The 19,403-nt window shown below is 29.9% G+C and overlaps 1 protein-coding gene across 3 annotated transcripts in view; it reads left to right on the plus strand.

The window, feature by feature from the left end:
* LOC129984303 (uncharacterized) overlaps positions 1-19,403 on the plus strand; it is a 42,607-nt gene that overhangs the window by 15,132 nt on the left and 8,072 nt on the right. The window contains exons 1-8 of one of the 3 annotated variants that reach the window (XM_056094163.1): positions 1,170-1,225; positions 10,928-11,004; positions 13,154-13,191; positions 13,273-13,413; positions 14,789-14,940; positions 15,907-16,165; positions 17,825-17,985; positions 18,073-18,164. In XM_056094163.1, the coding sequence (XP_055950138.1) occupies positions 10,933-11,004; positions 13,154-13,191; positions 13,273-13,413; positions 14,789-14,940; positions 15,907-16,165; positions 17,825-17,985; positions 18,073-18,164 (915 nt within the window). In that variant the 5' untranslated portion in view covers positions 1,170-1,225; positions 10,928-10,932. Of the gene's footprint in view, positions 1-1,169; positions 1,339-10,927; positions 11,005-13,153; positions 13,192-13,272; positions 13,414-14,788; positions 14,941-15,906; positions 16,166-17,824; positions 17,986-18,072; positions 18,165-19,403 lie in introns of those variants that run through there. The other 2 variants (XM_056094162.1, XM_056094161.1) reach the window with 2 other exon arrangements.

Here is a 19,403-nt window from a genome sequence, read left to right on the forward strand (position 1 = left end):
TTCGTCTTATGGAAATTAACCATTTACCATTTTATAAATGTCGAAATCTTTATCGGAAGCTTTTTTCAGAATTTAAAAGAAATATTGTATAAAAAGTATAATTTCTTACATGAATATTTTCAAAAATGCAACTTTTCTTCTGTGATTAAGCCTTAACCCTTCTTTGCATGATTTTTTCTTTTTTGTGTGTGAAATAAATCAGGTGATATAATTCATGCTCTAGATTAAAAGAAAAATATTTAAAAAGTCTTAGTATAAATATATAATATAAAATAATCTAAAAACAGCATGATGGAAATATCCATCATCATGCAAATTTACACGTTAAGCTTAGAACAAAATCTTCAATGTACCTCTTTTCTCAATTTCTCGACTCATTACTGCTTTTATTAGCAAAAAAATCTTAGATTAGCTATAAAAAATATTCAAGAAATCGCACGTTTCTTCCAATCACAACAAACAGCGGAATTACAAGTTCGAACCCGCTATAATGATTGTGACATTTGATTATTTTTTACAGCCACGCTCCTTATTATGCAATAGTCGGGGAAAAATTTGTCAATTTACGGTACACCTGTTTTGGCTACAATTTTTAGTTCACTAAATGTTATGATAAAAATTTCCACCATCATTTCCAGAAGGATTAATTACCACTTCATTTCTCACAACTTTATTAATTTGAATTGATGCACTGATAAATATTCGAAGGTATATATAAACTAAACAAACATGAAATCATCCCCAGCATTTTATGAATACTGAAATCTCTTTCAAACAAAGTAACAAGACGAAGAATTCCCAACTCTATTACTATTGAACTGTAACCAAGTTTTGCATAAATTAAAACCAGACTGTCATCTTATAGCTATAGGGGTCTTCACAGTTAAGCTTAGACTCTTTATTTCTCCGATTCATTCTTATAGAGCCGCGGGAACATTATGATAGATGACGGTTCATTTCTTAGCTTGTTTTTTCTGAAGCCCTCCTTCCACATTTTTGATTGCATTTAATTAATTAGGGCCCACACATTTGATACAGAGAAATGAGGTCAATCTCGTTTGTGAAACAAAACCGCCATCCGGGCCTACGGAAGTACACTGGAGAAATTGGTATAATACAACGGAAGGATATGTAATCGGCTTAGCAAATTCTCTTCTCTATAAATACTATTATGGTTTGCACATCTTCGTACCTAAAGGGTTCGTGCAATTTCGGGGACACGGAGGTAAGGACAGAGGATTAGCAGTTTGCTTTTTAGCATGCTGTAGTAATTCAGTTGGTTTTTAGAGAACATGCGGATAGTTTTGTTATAGAGTTTTGCTTCAGAAATTGAAAGAGGTAAGTAAACATGTTTCGAAATCTATCCAGCTTATTAAAAATCCAGGTTTATAATTCTAGAAATATTTTAAATTTTTTTTCTTAATGCATATGTCATTAATTATATCTTATCTAAAAGCGGGAATTCACCATTTTTATATCTGATCCGAGCAAATCCGGTGTTTTGATCGAATTCACTAGAAATGTAGATTCAATATGGTAATCCGAAATAGAATTATATTTATGTCATACCATATCCGCTGTTAATAATAGCACTCGCGACAGACATAACATCCTGTTATTCACTAAAATAACATTGGAGTAAAGTATATGTGGTGAATATTTTATGTGTATGAACATGAAGTTCCCATCTAAACATATATATATTTATAAAATAAATAAAAATAATTGGAAATCTCTTCTTAAATTCTAAACTTCTTGTCCGAATCATCGTAGTCTGATGCTTTAGGTTTATTGTTTATCTGATCGTTTGCATTCATTGTTGCAATCTGGGAATGACAATATTTATGTCATACAATTTGCAGAAACAGTCAGTTTAAAATCACTATCCCATTAATAAAAGCGGAAATGAAAATATTTCTTTGAATATTCAAATAAAGTAATTTTTTTTATCATAATATTAACACTGGTTAAAACACGCGAGTAAAATATTAGATGAAATAATAAAATTGGTTTGCAATTCGGTTTAACAATATATCTCATTATTGCCAAATTGTGTTTAAAATTAATTTTTAAAAATTTATTGAAATTAGAAGTATTGGTTAAAGATTTTATTTGTTGAATTTTAAAATTATATAAAAATTATTTCAATAGATATTTGATAGCCCTTAGTTCAACAATCTGCGTACGCATCATGCAGTTTATAAATAGAATGCGAATCTGACGCACTGTCATGTTAACAAGAAAATAAAAAAAAAACTGCAAGTTGTTTATGCTCTAAAATGTGAAAAAACTATTTAATTATTTGCTCTAAATATTAACTCAATTTAAAAACTATTTACCTTTGATATTCTATGGTATGCATTGATGCAATCGTGTTGACGAAATAAATGCATTTAAAACAGAACAAAATAGCAAAATAATAATTAAAAAAAATCAATTAAAAAATAACTCAATCAATACTATTTTTTTCTATGAATTTCCCCAAATTTTTTAAAATTACAGTGTTAAAACAATATCGTTTACTATTCGAATTATCAATGTTTATAAGGTTTTTATCAAGAAATATTTGAAGGATGCGAAGCAAAGTTTCTGTGACTATTTTTACATTAAATGTTGCTAGCAAATGAGAATAGTAAAGAATATGCCAATCGGTAACTTTATGTATTATTGGATTAATAAATCGATTAATCATATATAATTACTATGATTACATATGAAAGTTTATTACATATAGTTTACTTAAAAAAATCATAAGAATAAACATTTTTATAAATGGAATTTAAATTTTATAAATGAAATAAAAACAAATATGGAATCTTCAATAATAGATGATTTTTTTTGCAAGTGTGTAAAGAGTTCGTAAACTCACATTTTCAGAGAGTTGTATTAATTTCATTAAAAGAATTATTAAACATTGAACTCGGTTTTTTTTAAGTTATTGGATATTAAAACCATATTTAATTTTTAAAATTTGAAGAGATTGAAATGGGAGAAATACTACAAGAAAAATGACGCTTTTTGCATTTAAGAAACAAAAGTTACGAAAAATTACGAAACCCAGATCTTATTTCAAATTTTTGTTACAAACATATTTAATAATTTTCTTCAGCCGTCTTTAAAATTTCTAGAGTCATCAATTCTTCAAAACGGAATTAATTATCTCTTTAAGAGAAAAACAAACAAACTACAATTTCGTTATTATTTCTTTTAGTCTCCATTAAATATAATTGTATTTAATTCTATTTTCACTTTTATTTAATCTACAAATAAAAATGAATTTAGAATGAATTTTGCACTTTTTAGACTGAAACATTATTTAAATTATTAAATAAAAACTAAATTAATTAAAAGACCTTTTAAAATGCATTTTTTCAACGTGCTAAAAGTATAATTTTTAAAAATCCTTTTTTTATTTTTGAGATCTATTGTTTTTCGAACTCAAATTGAGGTGGCGCCACTAGTAGGGATAATGTTTAAATCTGATTGACTGCTAATTGTGTCGTGAAGATATTAAAATAGCACATTGTCTTACAGGATACATAAATAAATAAAATTTTATTCCTCTATCAAGTGCGAATAAAATCAATCATAAAATTGTTTCAAACAAATTGCGTGAAATAAATCAAATTGAATAAAAGTTTTTTAAACGTCTACAAAATTATTCTTTTAAGTATGAAAAAAGTTTTTTATAATTTAATTTCTTTTAAAATATGTGGACTTTTCAAATATATTTTACAATAATTTTTTTTTTTGGATTCAAAATTTTGAATAAGAGTTTGCTATCCATTTAAACTAATATGTTTTTTTAACCAATATAAAATTCTTTTAAAATGAAAATTATATAAAAATTATAAACAAACTAATTATAAATATAAAAGAAACAACAGAAGTGATCTCTTTGAAATTTTCAATCAGACTTTCTAATAAAGATGCAATTTACCACCACCCGTATAAGAATAACGGGCAGTGCAAAGCCTTAAACACCATGAGTATTCATTTTTTTTTTTTAGATTTTAATAACAAATTTCAGAACCTCGCAATAAGCGATTTTTGTGTTTCATAGTAGAGCAAAGTGTACAGTCAGGGAGTCTTTTTTTGAGTTATTGTGTATGCATGGAAGCAAATATTCAGATCAAGAGACAATCAACCTTTAGAATGATTTGGTTCAAAATCTAATATTAATTTTAAATATATATGATTAAACTATACTAAATTCCATTAATCTAATTCATTTCATTTTGTAATTATAGGATTCACTTGAACAGCTAGACTCAAACAAACTTCTTACGAATGGATTTCGTTCAAAATGCGATAGAAATTTACAAATTTTAATAAAAGACCATATACCAAATTTCACTGATCTAGGTCAAAGCGCCTTTGCATTATCAAGTTCACAGACAGACATAACACCAAGCTGCAACTGCAATCTTTCAGTTATTTAAACAGTGTAGTGGGCATGAAATGGGTAAGATATCGCTCCTGAACTTTTATTGCTGTGACTATCGCACAAATTGCCCAACATCTGATATTCATTGATTAAAATTATCTAAGTAGAATACGAATGTGGACCATTTCTCTCTGAAAGTTCTCTAGGAAAATAGCTATCTCCTTAAACAGAAGTTCAGACAGACTTCTACAAGTAATATCTCAGTTAAACAAAGTGCCTGTGACAAAGATAACTCTAAAACCATTTGAACAAGGCGGATGAAATTTGAAATATGATTTTTACATCAAATTTGTAAATTTCTATCAAATTTGCAGATTTCTATCAAATTTTGAATAAGTTCCGTCCATTTGTTCCGATATAAATTAACACGATAACCATAAAATGAAGAGATCTAGATGGATAAAATTCGGTACACGAATTTAACATTCATAGTGCAGACATCTATGAAATTTTCAGCCAAATTCGCCCAGCTTCTGACTCTTTTGTCTGTCTATCGGTCTGTTATTTCAGAAATATGTAAATGCGATAGATCAAAAATTCTAAGAATTAAATTTATCAAATTTGGTATTGAATTTTGTGACTGTAATTGTAGTTTTGTGTCAAATTTTTGTTCCTTTCGATGGAGAAAGATGCGTCTAAAATAGAAATTTGATTTTTAAATACTATTAGTAGCAATCAGGGATTCATCGCCAAAAAAACTCACCAATAATCGCGTTACAGATTAATTAAAAACGCTAAATTCGGATCAAAGGTTAATATTTCGTAACTATTGAACGACAATACTATGCAAGGCATTTTCTGGGATAACACTTCACTAGAGAGTGCGCGAAAATTTGGGGAGACTTCGCCGTTTATTTTGTATAAATTTTATCACTAGATTTCATTATTGACCCGAAATTCAAATCGTTCTCATTGTTCTTTGAAGTATTTAAAAGAGTTATTTTCTTCCGTTCCTGAAATCTAAAGAAGGATTTTGTTCAATACCTATGTAGAATGTATTTGCCCTAATAATAAAGATAAATGTGTGTGTCTTTTGGCGTTAAATAAGCCAGATCATTTGACCTACAATTACGAAATTTGGCACATAAATATCTTGGAGGGTGAGAACGTGCGCCTCGCAGCGGGAATTAATAGAATTTTAATTAATTAAAAATTAAGATGAATTTTGGCGTCTATTCCCGATGATTTCTGAAAATACCATTGCACAAAAAATGAATTTTACACGCTTCCAAAATTTAAAAAAATTGTCTTTTTTATGACAGTAATTCAATAGCCGCTTGAATTTCACCAAAATTTCAGAAATATTTTTTCAAAAATTTCTGAAAACACCAGCGGGAGTGGTCTCTACAGAATTTTCACGCATACTCTTTAATAAAGGTGTTATCTGTTATCGCATAGAACCTCTTCATGGCAGTGGCGTACAATAGTAGCATTTTTACTGAATTTACCGTTTCATTCTTGGCGATTTTTTTGGCGATTAATCCCTGGTATGCGGCTAATAGTATAAGAATATCGAATTTGTGTTTTAGACACGTTCTTCCCAACCGAATAAAAAAACAAACTCATCACTGAACTGCGCATGTAGTCCCAGAAGCCCGTACCAAATTTGATAAATTTAAGACATTGCATTTTTGAGCTATCGCGTTTACATGCTTCTGAAAGTACAGACCGACAGACAGTCATCCCATCTTTGGATTTGGCTCAAAATTTGACAGGTGTTTAATATGTTTATATTAACAATAGATGTTAAATATGCGTACAGAATTTTATCCATTTAGTATATTTTCAGTTTGTAGTTATTGTGTTAACTTATATTCGATCAAACGTACAGGCAGACTTCCTCTTAACGGATTTTACTCAAAATTTGATAGAAATCTGAAAATTTGGTGTAAAGATCACATTTCAACCGTTTACCTCAAACTTTTTTGAGTTATTTTTGTCACAGCAGACAGTAGAAGGACCTTTTCCAAGAATGTGTCAAACTCAGTGAGGTCTAAAATATGGAGATTCGACTGTCCACACAATCTCGGGTTCGAATTTTTTGAGGATTAAATACTTTTTCTATATTACGTATACGAGAAAATAATAAGAGATATAATTGAAAGTTAGTTTAAATAATATTTCAGACAAACAAGATGGTCGCGAAAAGCGGCTAAATGAATAAAAATGAATTTAAAATGTTTTGTTTTCTTTATTATAAACCTTTCATTTATAATGCATTGATTTTTAAACGGGAAAGTGACTTTAAAATGGTATTTATGCTTTCGATTCTTAATCATGTTGTACAAAGTTTAAAAAGTTTGTTAAGTTCCTGATTTAGTGATAAAACAACCTTAAAGACGGTGATTCAACTCTTGTTCCGCTTCTTGTTTATCTCATCAATGCAAAATATCAGTCAGCATTTTTTGCAGACGCTCAGCTGAATAATTTTTTTTTGATCAGCATTCAATGTTTAGATAACCGAGAAAAAAAAATAATAATTTTCTTTTCCCGCACTAAAGGATTTTCTTTTCCAAGAATATTTTATCATTTCGAGTATAGATAATATTTGAATCTCGTACCTTACAACAAACCATGTGAATATCAATGTGCTACAGTTCTGAATTTTCAATTTCACTGTGGTTCTAAGCAGTACACATTATGAGGCTCTCGTTTAATAAAATGGTCAATCTAATTTCATATTTCAATGCTTTTTTAGCATTCAAGATACTAACAATTTATTTTAAGTTAGTTTTTATTTTTGTACCTTCATAAAAATGTAAATGCTTTCATTTATTAATTTATAATTCATAATTGCGCGTCTTCTATATTTTGTATGTTCATTTAAACAGATATTTTGTATTTATAAATAATGTTATTATTTATAACTCAGTAAATTGAGGAAACTGGTTAATAATACTTGACAAAATGTTCATACTTTCCTAATATTTTTTTAATTCGAAACATTTGTGTTTTCTACAGTTTGTACTTACTTGGCAAATAGGCTAATAATGCATTGTTAATCGACTTGCCTGCTGCCACTTTTCAATCCAATGACTTTAGAAAGCTGACTAGCTTGTCTAGTCAAAATCCGCTTCTATTCAATTCTATATGAATCTGTTATTACATTCGGATAATCATTACATATTTAATATAAAATTTCGTCTGTAGAAAAAATATTGGACTCAATTAATTTATAATACTTAATTTATAAATATATGAAGTAAACAAAGATAATGCTTCGTAATTATTAAAGAATTCGTAAAAAAATTGTTCAAAATGCGAATGAATTCCTACTTTTCATACCTTCTTAAATCCGAAAATGATATATTTTTTAATTATATCCATTTGCCTGCCTATGAATGCGATAACTCGAAAAGGGGGTACGCTAGATAGATGAAATCTGGTAATAATATTTACTGCAAAATTTGTATCAAACTATGGACAAAACATATTCGCCTGTCTCTATGATCATCTATCTGCATATGAAAACATAACATCGTCGATAGTAGATTGATACAAGTGGTACATGGTACATGACTTGATACAATCGGTTCATGGTACACGACTTCATTTCTTATATTGCAAATATGTATTGAAATCTAATACGTTGAAATTTTGACTGTCTGTCTATCTGTGGAGATTTAGATATGTGAACGGGAAACTTAAAACTTCAATAAGCTGAACTGGTTCATTTCAATGCATGATTTTGACATGAAGGTTTTGGAATACTGCCTGGTTATGTAACGTCCGGGTATATGTGAAAAGAATAAATCAGACACATAATAAGCTAGATAAATGAAATTTGGCATATGACAATAAAATTAAAATTACCGGCTCTTTTTCGATTTATTTTATTACAACTCTAAGAGAAAGGGCCTTAGCTGGTTTTCTAGTTAATCGACCGAATAAGCTGTTCATTTTCGGATTATTTTACGTGCGGATTAGAATCTTCATTGACTTCTACTGTTAAATCGCGATATTCTTTGTCCACGCCTGATTTGTTAAAAGCTGTGCTAAAGGGTCATTTTTCAGATTTATGCAGCGAGGGTACGATTAATTCGGTTGACGCTGACAAAATGCTTTTTGTGGTCGGAAAACTGAGTGGTGGACAGATTATATAAAAATTCACAAAACAGGTAGCCCAGTTTGAAGAAGCGAAATTGAATGAAGAAGGGAACATGGCATATGGTTACAAGCATCTGATGCATTAAATACCTTATAAAATTAATAGAATATAACAAAATCATGACATCAGAAACATTTTTCTTTACATCGTAATGCTCAAGTGTGCCTTTTCTTGCCATAGAGTAGCATATTAAAATATGTTTTATATATCATTACGCTGAATTTGTTTTTTTTCTCATTATTCCAATTAAAACAATATTAGAGTTAATCCTAGAGATAATTAGAGAATAATCCTTGAAAATTGGTATCCGGTATATTCAAGGCTTTGAAATAACAAAATGTATAATGTATGTATTCTCCACAACTATGACAGTTTGTCCTTTATACACTGTAACTTGTTTCAAGTTGATATAATCATAGCTGACTTCTCAGACCAGCTCGAAGGCACACGAAAAATCTGAATGACTGACCGCCGTGCCACAATTCCAGAAAACATGGAAAGTTCTGAAAGCCATCACCGGTAACGGTACAATCCCTCTAATAGGTGGTAAATAATCTCATCAGTAAAGTGTAACCACCCCACGTTTATGTATTCAGTAAGGCGGAGAGAACCAGCCACCTTTCCGGAAGCTTTTCATCCCCGTATCTGAGGTGCTGAGGGGGATTTCAAATAGGAATAATCTGACAATCCCTAAGACACACGGACTGGACCGCTGCGACAGCAACATGGTGAACTGTGGTGTTGAGGTCTAAGGGCCTTCTCCGGCCAAGGTACAATCTTTCCATTGGGAACTACGTTCCATCATTGATGGGAGGTATCCAACCCCTCCACACCTTTTTTGTACCCATTAGGATGGCAAGAACCAACCACCATGCAGGACCATTTCTCATCCTTATTTTTGATACGACCCCCCCTGAGAGTTCAAGTTGGTATAAGAAAACGAATTTGCGAGATAGTACGGTTGTATGAAATTTGTATTACACATGCGTGGGCATTTTCTCGATGCTTCCGTTCTTCATACAACTCCTAGGACTTAAAACGAATTTGGAAGAGAGTTACGGTTGTATGAAATTTGTATTACACATTCATGGGATTCATCCCGAGGCTTACGTTCTTCATACAACTTCCATATTACCTATAAAAAATGAAATATACGCATCAAAACAACGAGAAATAGTATTAATTATAATGCAAAATTTCTCGGCAATTATTTTTCAATATTTTATAATAAACATAAAACAAAATGACTTTAAATGGGTAGATAAAGGTTATTTGGATCAAGTTTTAAATTTAGCCTTAAATATTTATTCACTTACCTTTTATTAGATAACATGATTTAAATCATCCATTCAGACAAAATTTCATTCTTTACTCTTGAGATGCAATTTATTGTCTGTGTCCATTTTTCACCTTTGTTTCAGTTTTCTATATTTATTTCAAATATAGCAAATTTGAAGTGCCATAGTGCATAACTTTACACGGGGTAACTGGACATTCATTTTACACATATTTTTTAAAAATACGGACAAATACAGTTCAAAATCATTTAATGGAAACTTTTTAATGGAAACCCAGAGACATTCTCTATTAATTTGGATTAGTATCTCTCTCATTTACAATTGCAATAAAAAGATTAATGTTCTTTTAAATCATGAAACTAGAACTTAAAAATCTCTATTAATAATATAAATATATAATACAGCAAGTAAATTTTTGAATTTTAATTACTTCCCTTTGAAATTTTGGATGAGATGATATAAAATTCGAAAGATGCATGGTACAATGAGTAGAATGTGGAAAGCGTCTAAAATTTTACATTTTATGCTGTATCAAAATTTGAACCATTAAAAGCACTTGGTAGAAGAAGCCGTAAGAGCAAATTATATAAAATATCAAATTGAAATTTATATAACAATTTCAGCGAACCAGCTGGTCACCAAAAACGGCTAGTAAAACACAATTTTTATTGCAATGTGTTTATGGAATTGTGTTTACACTCGCGGCAAGTCTGCATTGCAATCGGGACAACCCTCTCGTAACAGAACTGTTGCAGTACCATCCGGTCATTGTGGCCCGGATAAAAGACAGAAAATTTCTTGAATTTTTTTTCTTGAAATAGAAATTTTATCATTTTTGGTCAATATGAAGCCTGAGAAGCTGTCAGTGAATTGTTTCATATTATATGTATATTTTATACATGGAGACATCTATATTTATGACATGGAGTTTCGTTTTGAAACATATTATTTCTCCTGAATCCTTTCCAGAAATAAGAAATGATTTAGTGAGCTCAATTGTTTGTTAATATGTATTGTTTGTTCTTGAAACAGTATTTCAGAAGAACTAAGTTCTCTGTTTATCATTTATGACAGAAACGATGGATGGTGTTACTATTTGTCTGTTGATGTTATGTTGTAGTCTACAGGTGGCTGTTGGTTATATTCCCAGGGTAAGATACATTCATACATATTTTTATAATTGTTTAATTTTTATCAAGTAGGCAGACACGGAAAAACTTCCCAATGGCCTATGGATTTAAGTGCTTTTATTGAGATTTTAAGTCAGTGAGATATTTAAGAGAACAATCAAAGTATAATAAAGGATTTTAGATAAAATATCTAGATTTATATTTCAATAAATTGAATTACAAAAATAGAGTGTTTTGTTTGGTCCAATTTCTATTAATTAATAGAAGTGATTAATTATTTTGATAGAAAGAACATCAAGTTGATGAATTTAAGCAATAATTGCCGGTAAGGTATTGTTCATAAAGCTGTCGCAAGCAAGACAAGTTATACGATGAGATAAATTATTTATCTCTCTATCTATCATATAAATTTTTATGTAAAAATTGCATTTTATTCGCTTTGTGATTGGTAGATAACAAATCACCATATCCATAGCATTTGAGCTTGTTTTACCATTATTGTTTGAAATATTTAATGAAAATAATTATTACATCGTAGTAAATCTTTATATTGCACTTCACGGTGAAATGGTGATAAAATAAAGGAAAAGTAAAGCTTTAATTAACAGCAAACGAATTTAAAATAATATTATTTATTAATTCTACTTTTGGACATCGTTTGTGGCAACACTAATGAATAGCCTTCTGGTTTGTTTACGTTTTTTGAGTAACGAACATTTTTCGGCCAGCAATCGTCTGAATACCTAAGCAATACATGTGTAAATCCTGTACTGCTTTTTAAATAAAAATGGGATGTCCGGCGATATCAGATGAAGAAAAAAAAAAATGAGACCGAGCGAGAATCTGCCAATTTGGAAAGAAAAGCTGATAGTGAAGCTACTACGTCACCGACAAGACGTGAAAAATGAAATTAATATTTAGATATTAGAGACGTGAATAAAGAATGTTTTCATTGTGGGATTTTGAGTTTCGAATCGGAAGTAGGCTGAGCTGCAAATGAATGTTGTCGTCGTGGAAAGATTAAGTATTAAATTTTGAACGAATGGTCTGTGGAGTTTAAAAACTTATTAACTGTAACTGACGAACATCGGGTACAGTATCGAACAACAATGTGGTTAATGATCGAAAGCGAGCAAGGGACGAATCTCTAGCATAGTAAAATAAAATTAATTTGAAAAATGTAATTTCAAATTTTGAAATAGTGTAAGGTTATAAGAAACATTATTCAGTAATTTGGTTCGTATCGAAAAATAGCTACATTCAAGGAAGATGATACATTCAAATAATGTTGCTTTTTGAAATAATCATTTCTATGGCTCACATTAAAAAAGTCTTCTATTTCTAAATCTAATTGTTGTTTTCTAAGGATCTTGAGCTAATTTTAGGGATCATAGAAATTGATTTGGATAGCATCTTAAATTAATATTTTTGATTATTTGGTCTTTATCATCTTTGTAAATATATTGAAAAATCTACAAAATTTACTAGATATTAATTAGTGATGTTTTATCTTCTTTTGGAGGATATACATAATTTAATGTAAAAGAAATGGAGTTCATATACGGCAAATTTAAGGGTTCCATGATTGAAATACTTTTGAAAGAACAGAAGTACAAAAGTATTATTGAAAAAGCATCCAAATTTGAATATCAAAGATAATTTCTCCTTCTGCTGAGTAATAATCTTTCGTTAGCATATGAGCTACATATATGAATATAGATTTATAGAGAAGAAAAAAATTTAAAAAATTCTTCTCTTATTTAATAAAAACAAAGTTTTCCTATTTTTGAAAATTCCTTTTCTTTAGGTTTTTATTTCAAAAATTTAAAGATATTTAGAACTGAGGACTAAAAATGACAAATGGAAAGTTTTTATGATAAAGTGTCAAATGAGCAATACCTTACAATGTAGCAAATGTGAAAAATGTATAATTGTCCTCTAATAGAACAAAAGAATGTATAAAGAGGTCGCTGTTGTAAAAATTTCTGAATCTAATGTGAATAGTTTTTTTTTTAACGATCACTTAACATTTTCGATTTTGACTCTTGCAATGTTATCCTCTTCGTGTCTGCAATTAAACCTATTCTATGTATTTCAATACAGTGTTAAAATACATAAAGGAATGTAACTTACATTTTTAGAATTAATTAATATATTATTTTTCAACTAGGATTCCCTTATACAGAGGAAAACATGGTTCTTTAAAAGGTATGATACAGTTTTTTTTATAGATTTATCACAAAAAATATTTTATTACTTTACTTTTTACAAAACGAAATTTCTTTATAGGCTCGGGACTCAATATATGAAAACGTTAAGGGATTATGAAGAATATGCAACGGCTTACATGGATAGACACGCTAGGGACTACTACGCAAGCGGGGCTGAAGAAGAGATTACTCTCAGAGACAATGAAAAGGCTTTTCAAAAGTAAGTAATTATTTTATTTTCTTAAAACAGTGGTGGTTATTAAGTCGATCACGATCGACCGATGGCTCACCAAGACATTTAGGGGTGACCACCTTTATTAAAACCTAAGACGTACATGTTAAAAGAAACATATTTATGCAATAACGATATAATATAAATTATGTATTCTCTGCACATAATTTATATTTTCATATTTTTATTTCTTATGTAAATTTCTCCTCAAATGACATAAATGTACGTAGTTACGAACTAAGAATAATTTTGAAATCTAATGAACGAAATAAAGTATCCTAATTTTTAAAAAAAGATGCATATTATTTAACATTTTTCTTTGAGTCTACATACCTGTGTGAATCTGCATTTTCAATGATGAATATAATTGACAACATATCGTTCCCGTCTCGCAGACGACCACTTAGAATGCAGTGCAAGATTGGCATTTAGTAATAATATACCGAGATATTCAAGATTGGCGGACAGTATACAGACTTCTAGTAACTATAACTAATAGAACTAATTTTTAATGCATTTCGGATTGTTTGATATTAAATGTATAATTTGATATTATATATGGGGTTATTATTATTATTTTTGTATCTTTTTATTATTATTATGTTTGTAGTTATGTAGGTAAGTACTTATACCGCGTTTATTACTAAATTATAATAAATATTGTAGACCACTTTTTTTAGCTCACCACATCTACACCATAGGGTGGACCACCACACCTTGAAAAAATTAGAAGTAGCCCATACTCTGAAAAAGTCTGCTGACCCCAGTCTTAAAACATAAATTGAGGTTTCGTTATTTTTGTTGAAAAAATAACTAAAATTTGCAACATTTCTTAAAGAATTTTTAGACCCTTTCTTATCAGAATTGATGATAATGATAATGTAGTTAGAGGGATTTAAGAAATGGTTGCAGGCTCATCATTATCATGTATCATTAGCTATTTCCCGTATAGTAACTGGCAACTAATTAAATGATATGTCTTTGTTTTCTTATTAATTAATTTTCTTTGTTTATTAATCTTTTGATGTAATAAGAAATCATATTCACATTGAACATACTTTAGGGTTTCATGATTGACCTGTATCTGAACGCACAGAAATACAAATGTATTGTAGAAAAAAACACATTGAAATTTGAATATCAAAGAAAATTTTTGTTCATGATGAGTAATATTCTATGGTAAACATAAATTGCAATCCAGACACACACACACACAAGCAGAGAAAGAGAAACAGAAAACGATTGAACCAATTTCTTTTTCCACCGGCCAGAAGAACTTTGAAAAATAAAAGTGAAATATTAAAATAAATTTGGGAAATCATCTTGAATTATTTCTCATCCCAATATTTCATTTCATTTTCAGATACCACATCCGCCCACGACTGCTTCGAAATGTTGCGTATCGAAACATGAGTTTGACCATGTTAGGGCAACCAGTGGGAATGCCTTTGGGTATATCGCCCGTCGCCTTTCAGAAAATGGCCCATCCAGATGGAGAAGTAGGCACAGCCAGAGGTACAGAATTCATAGCAATTTGACAATTGATATGCTCAAAAGAATAATACGTTTTATATGGTTTCTGTATTACCCAGATTATTAACTAATCTCTATAAATCATCTTGTTCATACGAATTGCTGTTGAATTCTGAAATGTTCATGCGTTGTTGCTTTTATAAGCTATATATATTTGACATGCCCATCGAACCATTCAATGACCAGAATGGTTATGAATATGGCGGTATAAGACGGTGTTCTGTTCTGGAAGTTCTACATGTAATATTCTGAACTTCTGCTATACTCGAGTAATATAATATTCATTAAATCAGTGACTTTACGTATTATTTAGATGGAACTACAGCAAGAGAAATAAAAAAAATGTAAGATTAACTGAAATTTTATATAAAAAATGTAGTATACAAATATAGTATCAACAAAAAAGTCGTCATTCTTTTTAGCAAGGATTTTTATTTTAAAGAATTCGAAAATTTTCGTCATATCTCATTCCAGCAGGGAATCTAGTTATTACTTGAATTACCCTGTTACTTTCGAAAAAATAATAGCGCTATAATAGTAAATTTTTTAAGTGTTTAACTACAGTTTTTCTTTTAAAATTAGTTCGTAAAATTTTGCCTATTTTTAAATTTCTAACCACATATTAAAGAAAAATAGAGAGTTGTTCGCATTTATATGCAGAAGCTGCTTTTCATTTATTTATGGATAATATTAATATTTTCTGAAAGTCATTTAAACTCATGTCTTTGAATAATCCTTTACAAACCCTCAAAGTATTCTTATAATGATAAAACCATCTTTAACATGATATTAAATTATTTTACTTCAGTTTTATAAAGTTTGTAAACAAGCCAGTAAATAAATTACATCGAATAGACATATATAATTTAATCATTAGAAAACATTCATCTTTTAATTATTCCTTCATTTTTTTATCTTCTATCAATAATTAAACTAATCTATTTTTAGCTCTAGCTAATCATGGTGGTGTGATGATTTTGAGCATGCTATCAACAACAGCCTTGGAGGATCTGCCTAGAAAGACCCCTCCAGGCAGTGTGCATTGGCTGCAGATCTACATAACCAAGGACAGGGAGGCGACGAGGGAATTGATACACAGGGCAGATATTTCAGGATACAAGGCTATAGTTGTCACTGCTGACTCACCTGTCAACGGAATGTGGGGTATCAATATGGTGCACAACCTAACTCTTCCCTCACATCTAAGGTAAGAACTTTGTCAAAATTATTGCGGTTAGAAAAATTAATGGGACTTAGACCTGAGAAAATTTTATCTTAATGCACAGAAAAGAAGAATGATATGGCACAAAAAATTGTAACACATTGTAGTGAATAGCTTATAAGCCAGTTAACAGCTACGCTACTCGAGCAATTGCTTTTGTATCGTGGTCATGTTACTGGACTGTAAACCACAAGGTCCCAGGTTCTATCCTTACCAATCCGTTACAACATTATTTTATGGAATCAGCAATTTATAATTGACTTATAACCTATTGTGTAAGGTAATCATATTTGCAATAATATATAAGCTTTCATACTTGATTATATTCAAATAGGACCATATCATTGCCTGTAATCCACATTTTATGAAAATCTTTCAAAAATTTTCAGGATAACTTTCTGTTATTATACTAGAAATGTTATTTATATAGTACACTCAGGCAATTTTATTTATATAGTATCCGGCCTAATGTGGTAGAAGGGTTGGTCGGTTAACAAAAAAGCCAGATAGGCCAGAGTTCTATGAACTCATTGTTTTGCGCACTAATACCAGAAGACAAAGTTCACTGTTAAAATACGTAAACTTTCACTGCTATAATATGTATATCCCTACTTCTTATTGAGTACTAAGCCCTCCATTTATCTCAAGCCACGTAGAATGTGAACGCGGCCGCGGTCAGGTGAATCATAGAAGCCGTTGCCGATAATGTGTCGAGTTAAAATAGAAGGCTCTGTACTGATAGTTTATATATGTTTATATACTGCACTGCATGTTTAAAGAAATTATTAGAGTAAAATTAAATTAAAGGATTAAATTGTTCATATTTTAACATAAATTATGTAATGTTTAACTTAGATGCTAGAAACATAAACAAAACATTAACGTAAATCTCAGGCCTGATTCTTAAAAATATTGACTCAAAAAGATTTTATTTTTCGATGATAAATTATACAGATATGAAAAGGTAACCCTAAGATAAGAGTCAAAACTTAAGAGTTTTTCTAGTTTTTGAAAAACTAGGCTGGGCAATATGGAAGCCGGATAGTCGCGAACCGGATACTAGGGAGTGTACTGTACTTGGATGTGTAAGTGCTTGTAATCTAGAAATTAAACTGTTTAATCCATTTAGCATCAAGTATCAAAACTCGAACAGCTATATTTAAATGTATTAATTTAGCAAAACATTTGCCCTGTTACTGAGTTTGAATAACTATAACTAACATTTTATGCGTTTGATTAATATTACTGAATGTATTTAAGATAAAAATACACTTCTTTCTCTGTGGTTTTTGGTTTTACTCATTTAATTTGCTTTGAAGGTATAATGTGACATTTTGAATTCGTTTTAAAATAGTGATAAGGTAAATAAAAAAATAAAAAAACTGAAACATTAGTCACTATATTGAAACATGTTATAAATAACTGAGTTTGAATAACTATAACTAACATTCTATGCATTTGACTGATATTACTAAATATATGTATGACAAAAATATTATCTTCTTTCTCTTTATTGTTTGGTTTCACTCATTTATTTTGCTTTGAAGGCATAATGAGGTATTTTTCAGATGTTTTTAAATAAAATAGATAAAAAAAATGAAATATAAATCACTGTAATGAAAAATGCTGTTAACATTGTCATAGGCTTCCTAACTTGCAAGCTAAGGGTGAAGTAGAAGTCTCTGGCTCCAACTTAAGGAGTAAAGTCGGATTCTCGCTTCTTGATCCCAGCTTGACGTGGAAAGACATCCAGTGGATTCAGACCTTCACGGCTTTGCCCATAGTTGTCAAAGGAGTACTAACAGGTGAGATAAAAACTCATTCTTTAAACTGTCACAATGATTTCAAAAATCGTGTGATTTAATTGTTTATGCATTGTCTTGTCTTTCCAGCTGAAGATGCCATCTTAGCTGTGGAACATGGGGCCTCTGGGATTTTAGTATCCAATCATGGCGGCAGACAACTTGATGGTGTACCAGCTACAGTAAGTCAATAATTTTTATTTTCTCGTATACTTAGTGTTCTGATGTATTCTGATGATGATTAGGTGTGTGCCAAAAGTGGCGTTACACCGGTAAAAGTTAATAAATAAATTTTTTAAAAAATAGAATTTAAATAGATCATCATAAAAATTAAAAAAAAATAGAATTTAAATAGCTATCAAAGGACTAGCTATTCAAATTTTTTAAAAATAATCTTGTGTACTAGAAGCTAAAAACAGCCAAAGGGAAAAAATGAGTAGGCATAAAAAAGAAAAAGTGTAGAGGTCTAAATAGCCCAAGCAGAAGAGTCTACATACTTTTCCAACAGTCTCATTGAAACATAATTTGTAAATAATAAAATTTACCGAAGACAGGCAATTTAAACTTAAAAGAAAAAAATAAATAAAAAATGATATAAATAAACAAAAAAAAAAGTGAAAAATATAAATAAACGAATAAAAAATAAGTAAATAAAAAAATAAACAAACAGAAAAATAAATATATACAATGGCTCAGTCTAAGGTAGAGTCCATGAATCAGGAACAAAAGGCCTGATAGAGTTCTTTTTGCATTTTTTTTCCTTGTACTCACTAGATACTGTCCACTTTTAACAGTGCTTGACAAACTAGGATAAGTTATTGTTCAATTTGGAAAATTATGTTTTCATTATGATATAGGAAATCCAAAATATTTTGAGCTTTTAAAATCAATTTATTGTTTAATAGAATTTGGGAAATATTTAGTTGAGGTTTAATAAGTTTTCTCAAATGATGAAGAATAGGGAAATGGAAAATATAGTGTGGAACGTCATCATAATCATTACCACATCTACTTATACTTAGTATAGAGAAAATATAGTAATCATCGAAAAATTCGAACTCGAGATTTTGCCAAATCTCCACGTTTAAGACCCCCCCCCCGAGTTTGAAAAACACATTTTTGGAAAATGTCCGCTTGTCTGTCTGTAACAAAGATAACTCAAAACCGCTTTGAGCTAGACGGTTAAAATTTGGTATACGGTCTTTACACCAAATTTACAGATTTCTGTCAAATTTTGAGTCATTTCTGTTCAGACGAAGTCCGGCTGGCTGTTCGAATATAAATACAATAATTACAAAATGAAGAGAGCTAGATTGATAGAATTCAGGCCAATTTTGAACGGTTTGTACTTTCAAAAACATGTAAACACAATGGTTCGAAAACGCAGTTACTTAATTATATCTAATTAGGTATGAGACTTT

Source organism: Argiope bruennichi, chromosome 9 (assembly GCF_947563725.1).
Source record: "Argiope bruennichi chromosome 9, qqArgBrue1.1, whole genome shotgun sequence".
In the NCBI taxonomy this organism is placed as follows: Eukaryota; Metazoa; Arthropoda; class Arachnida; order Araneae; family Araneidae; genus Argiope; species Argiope bruennichi.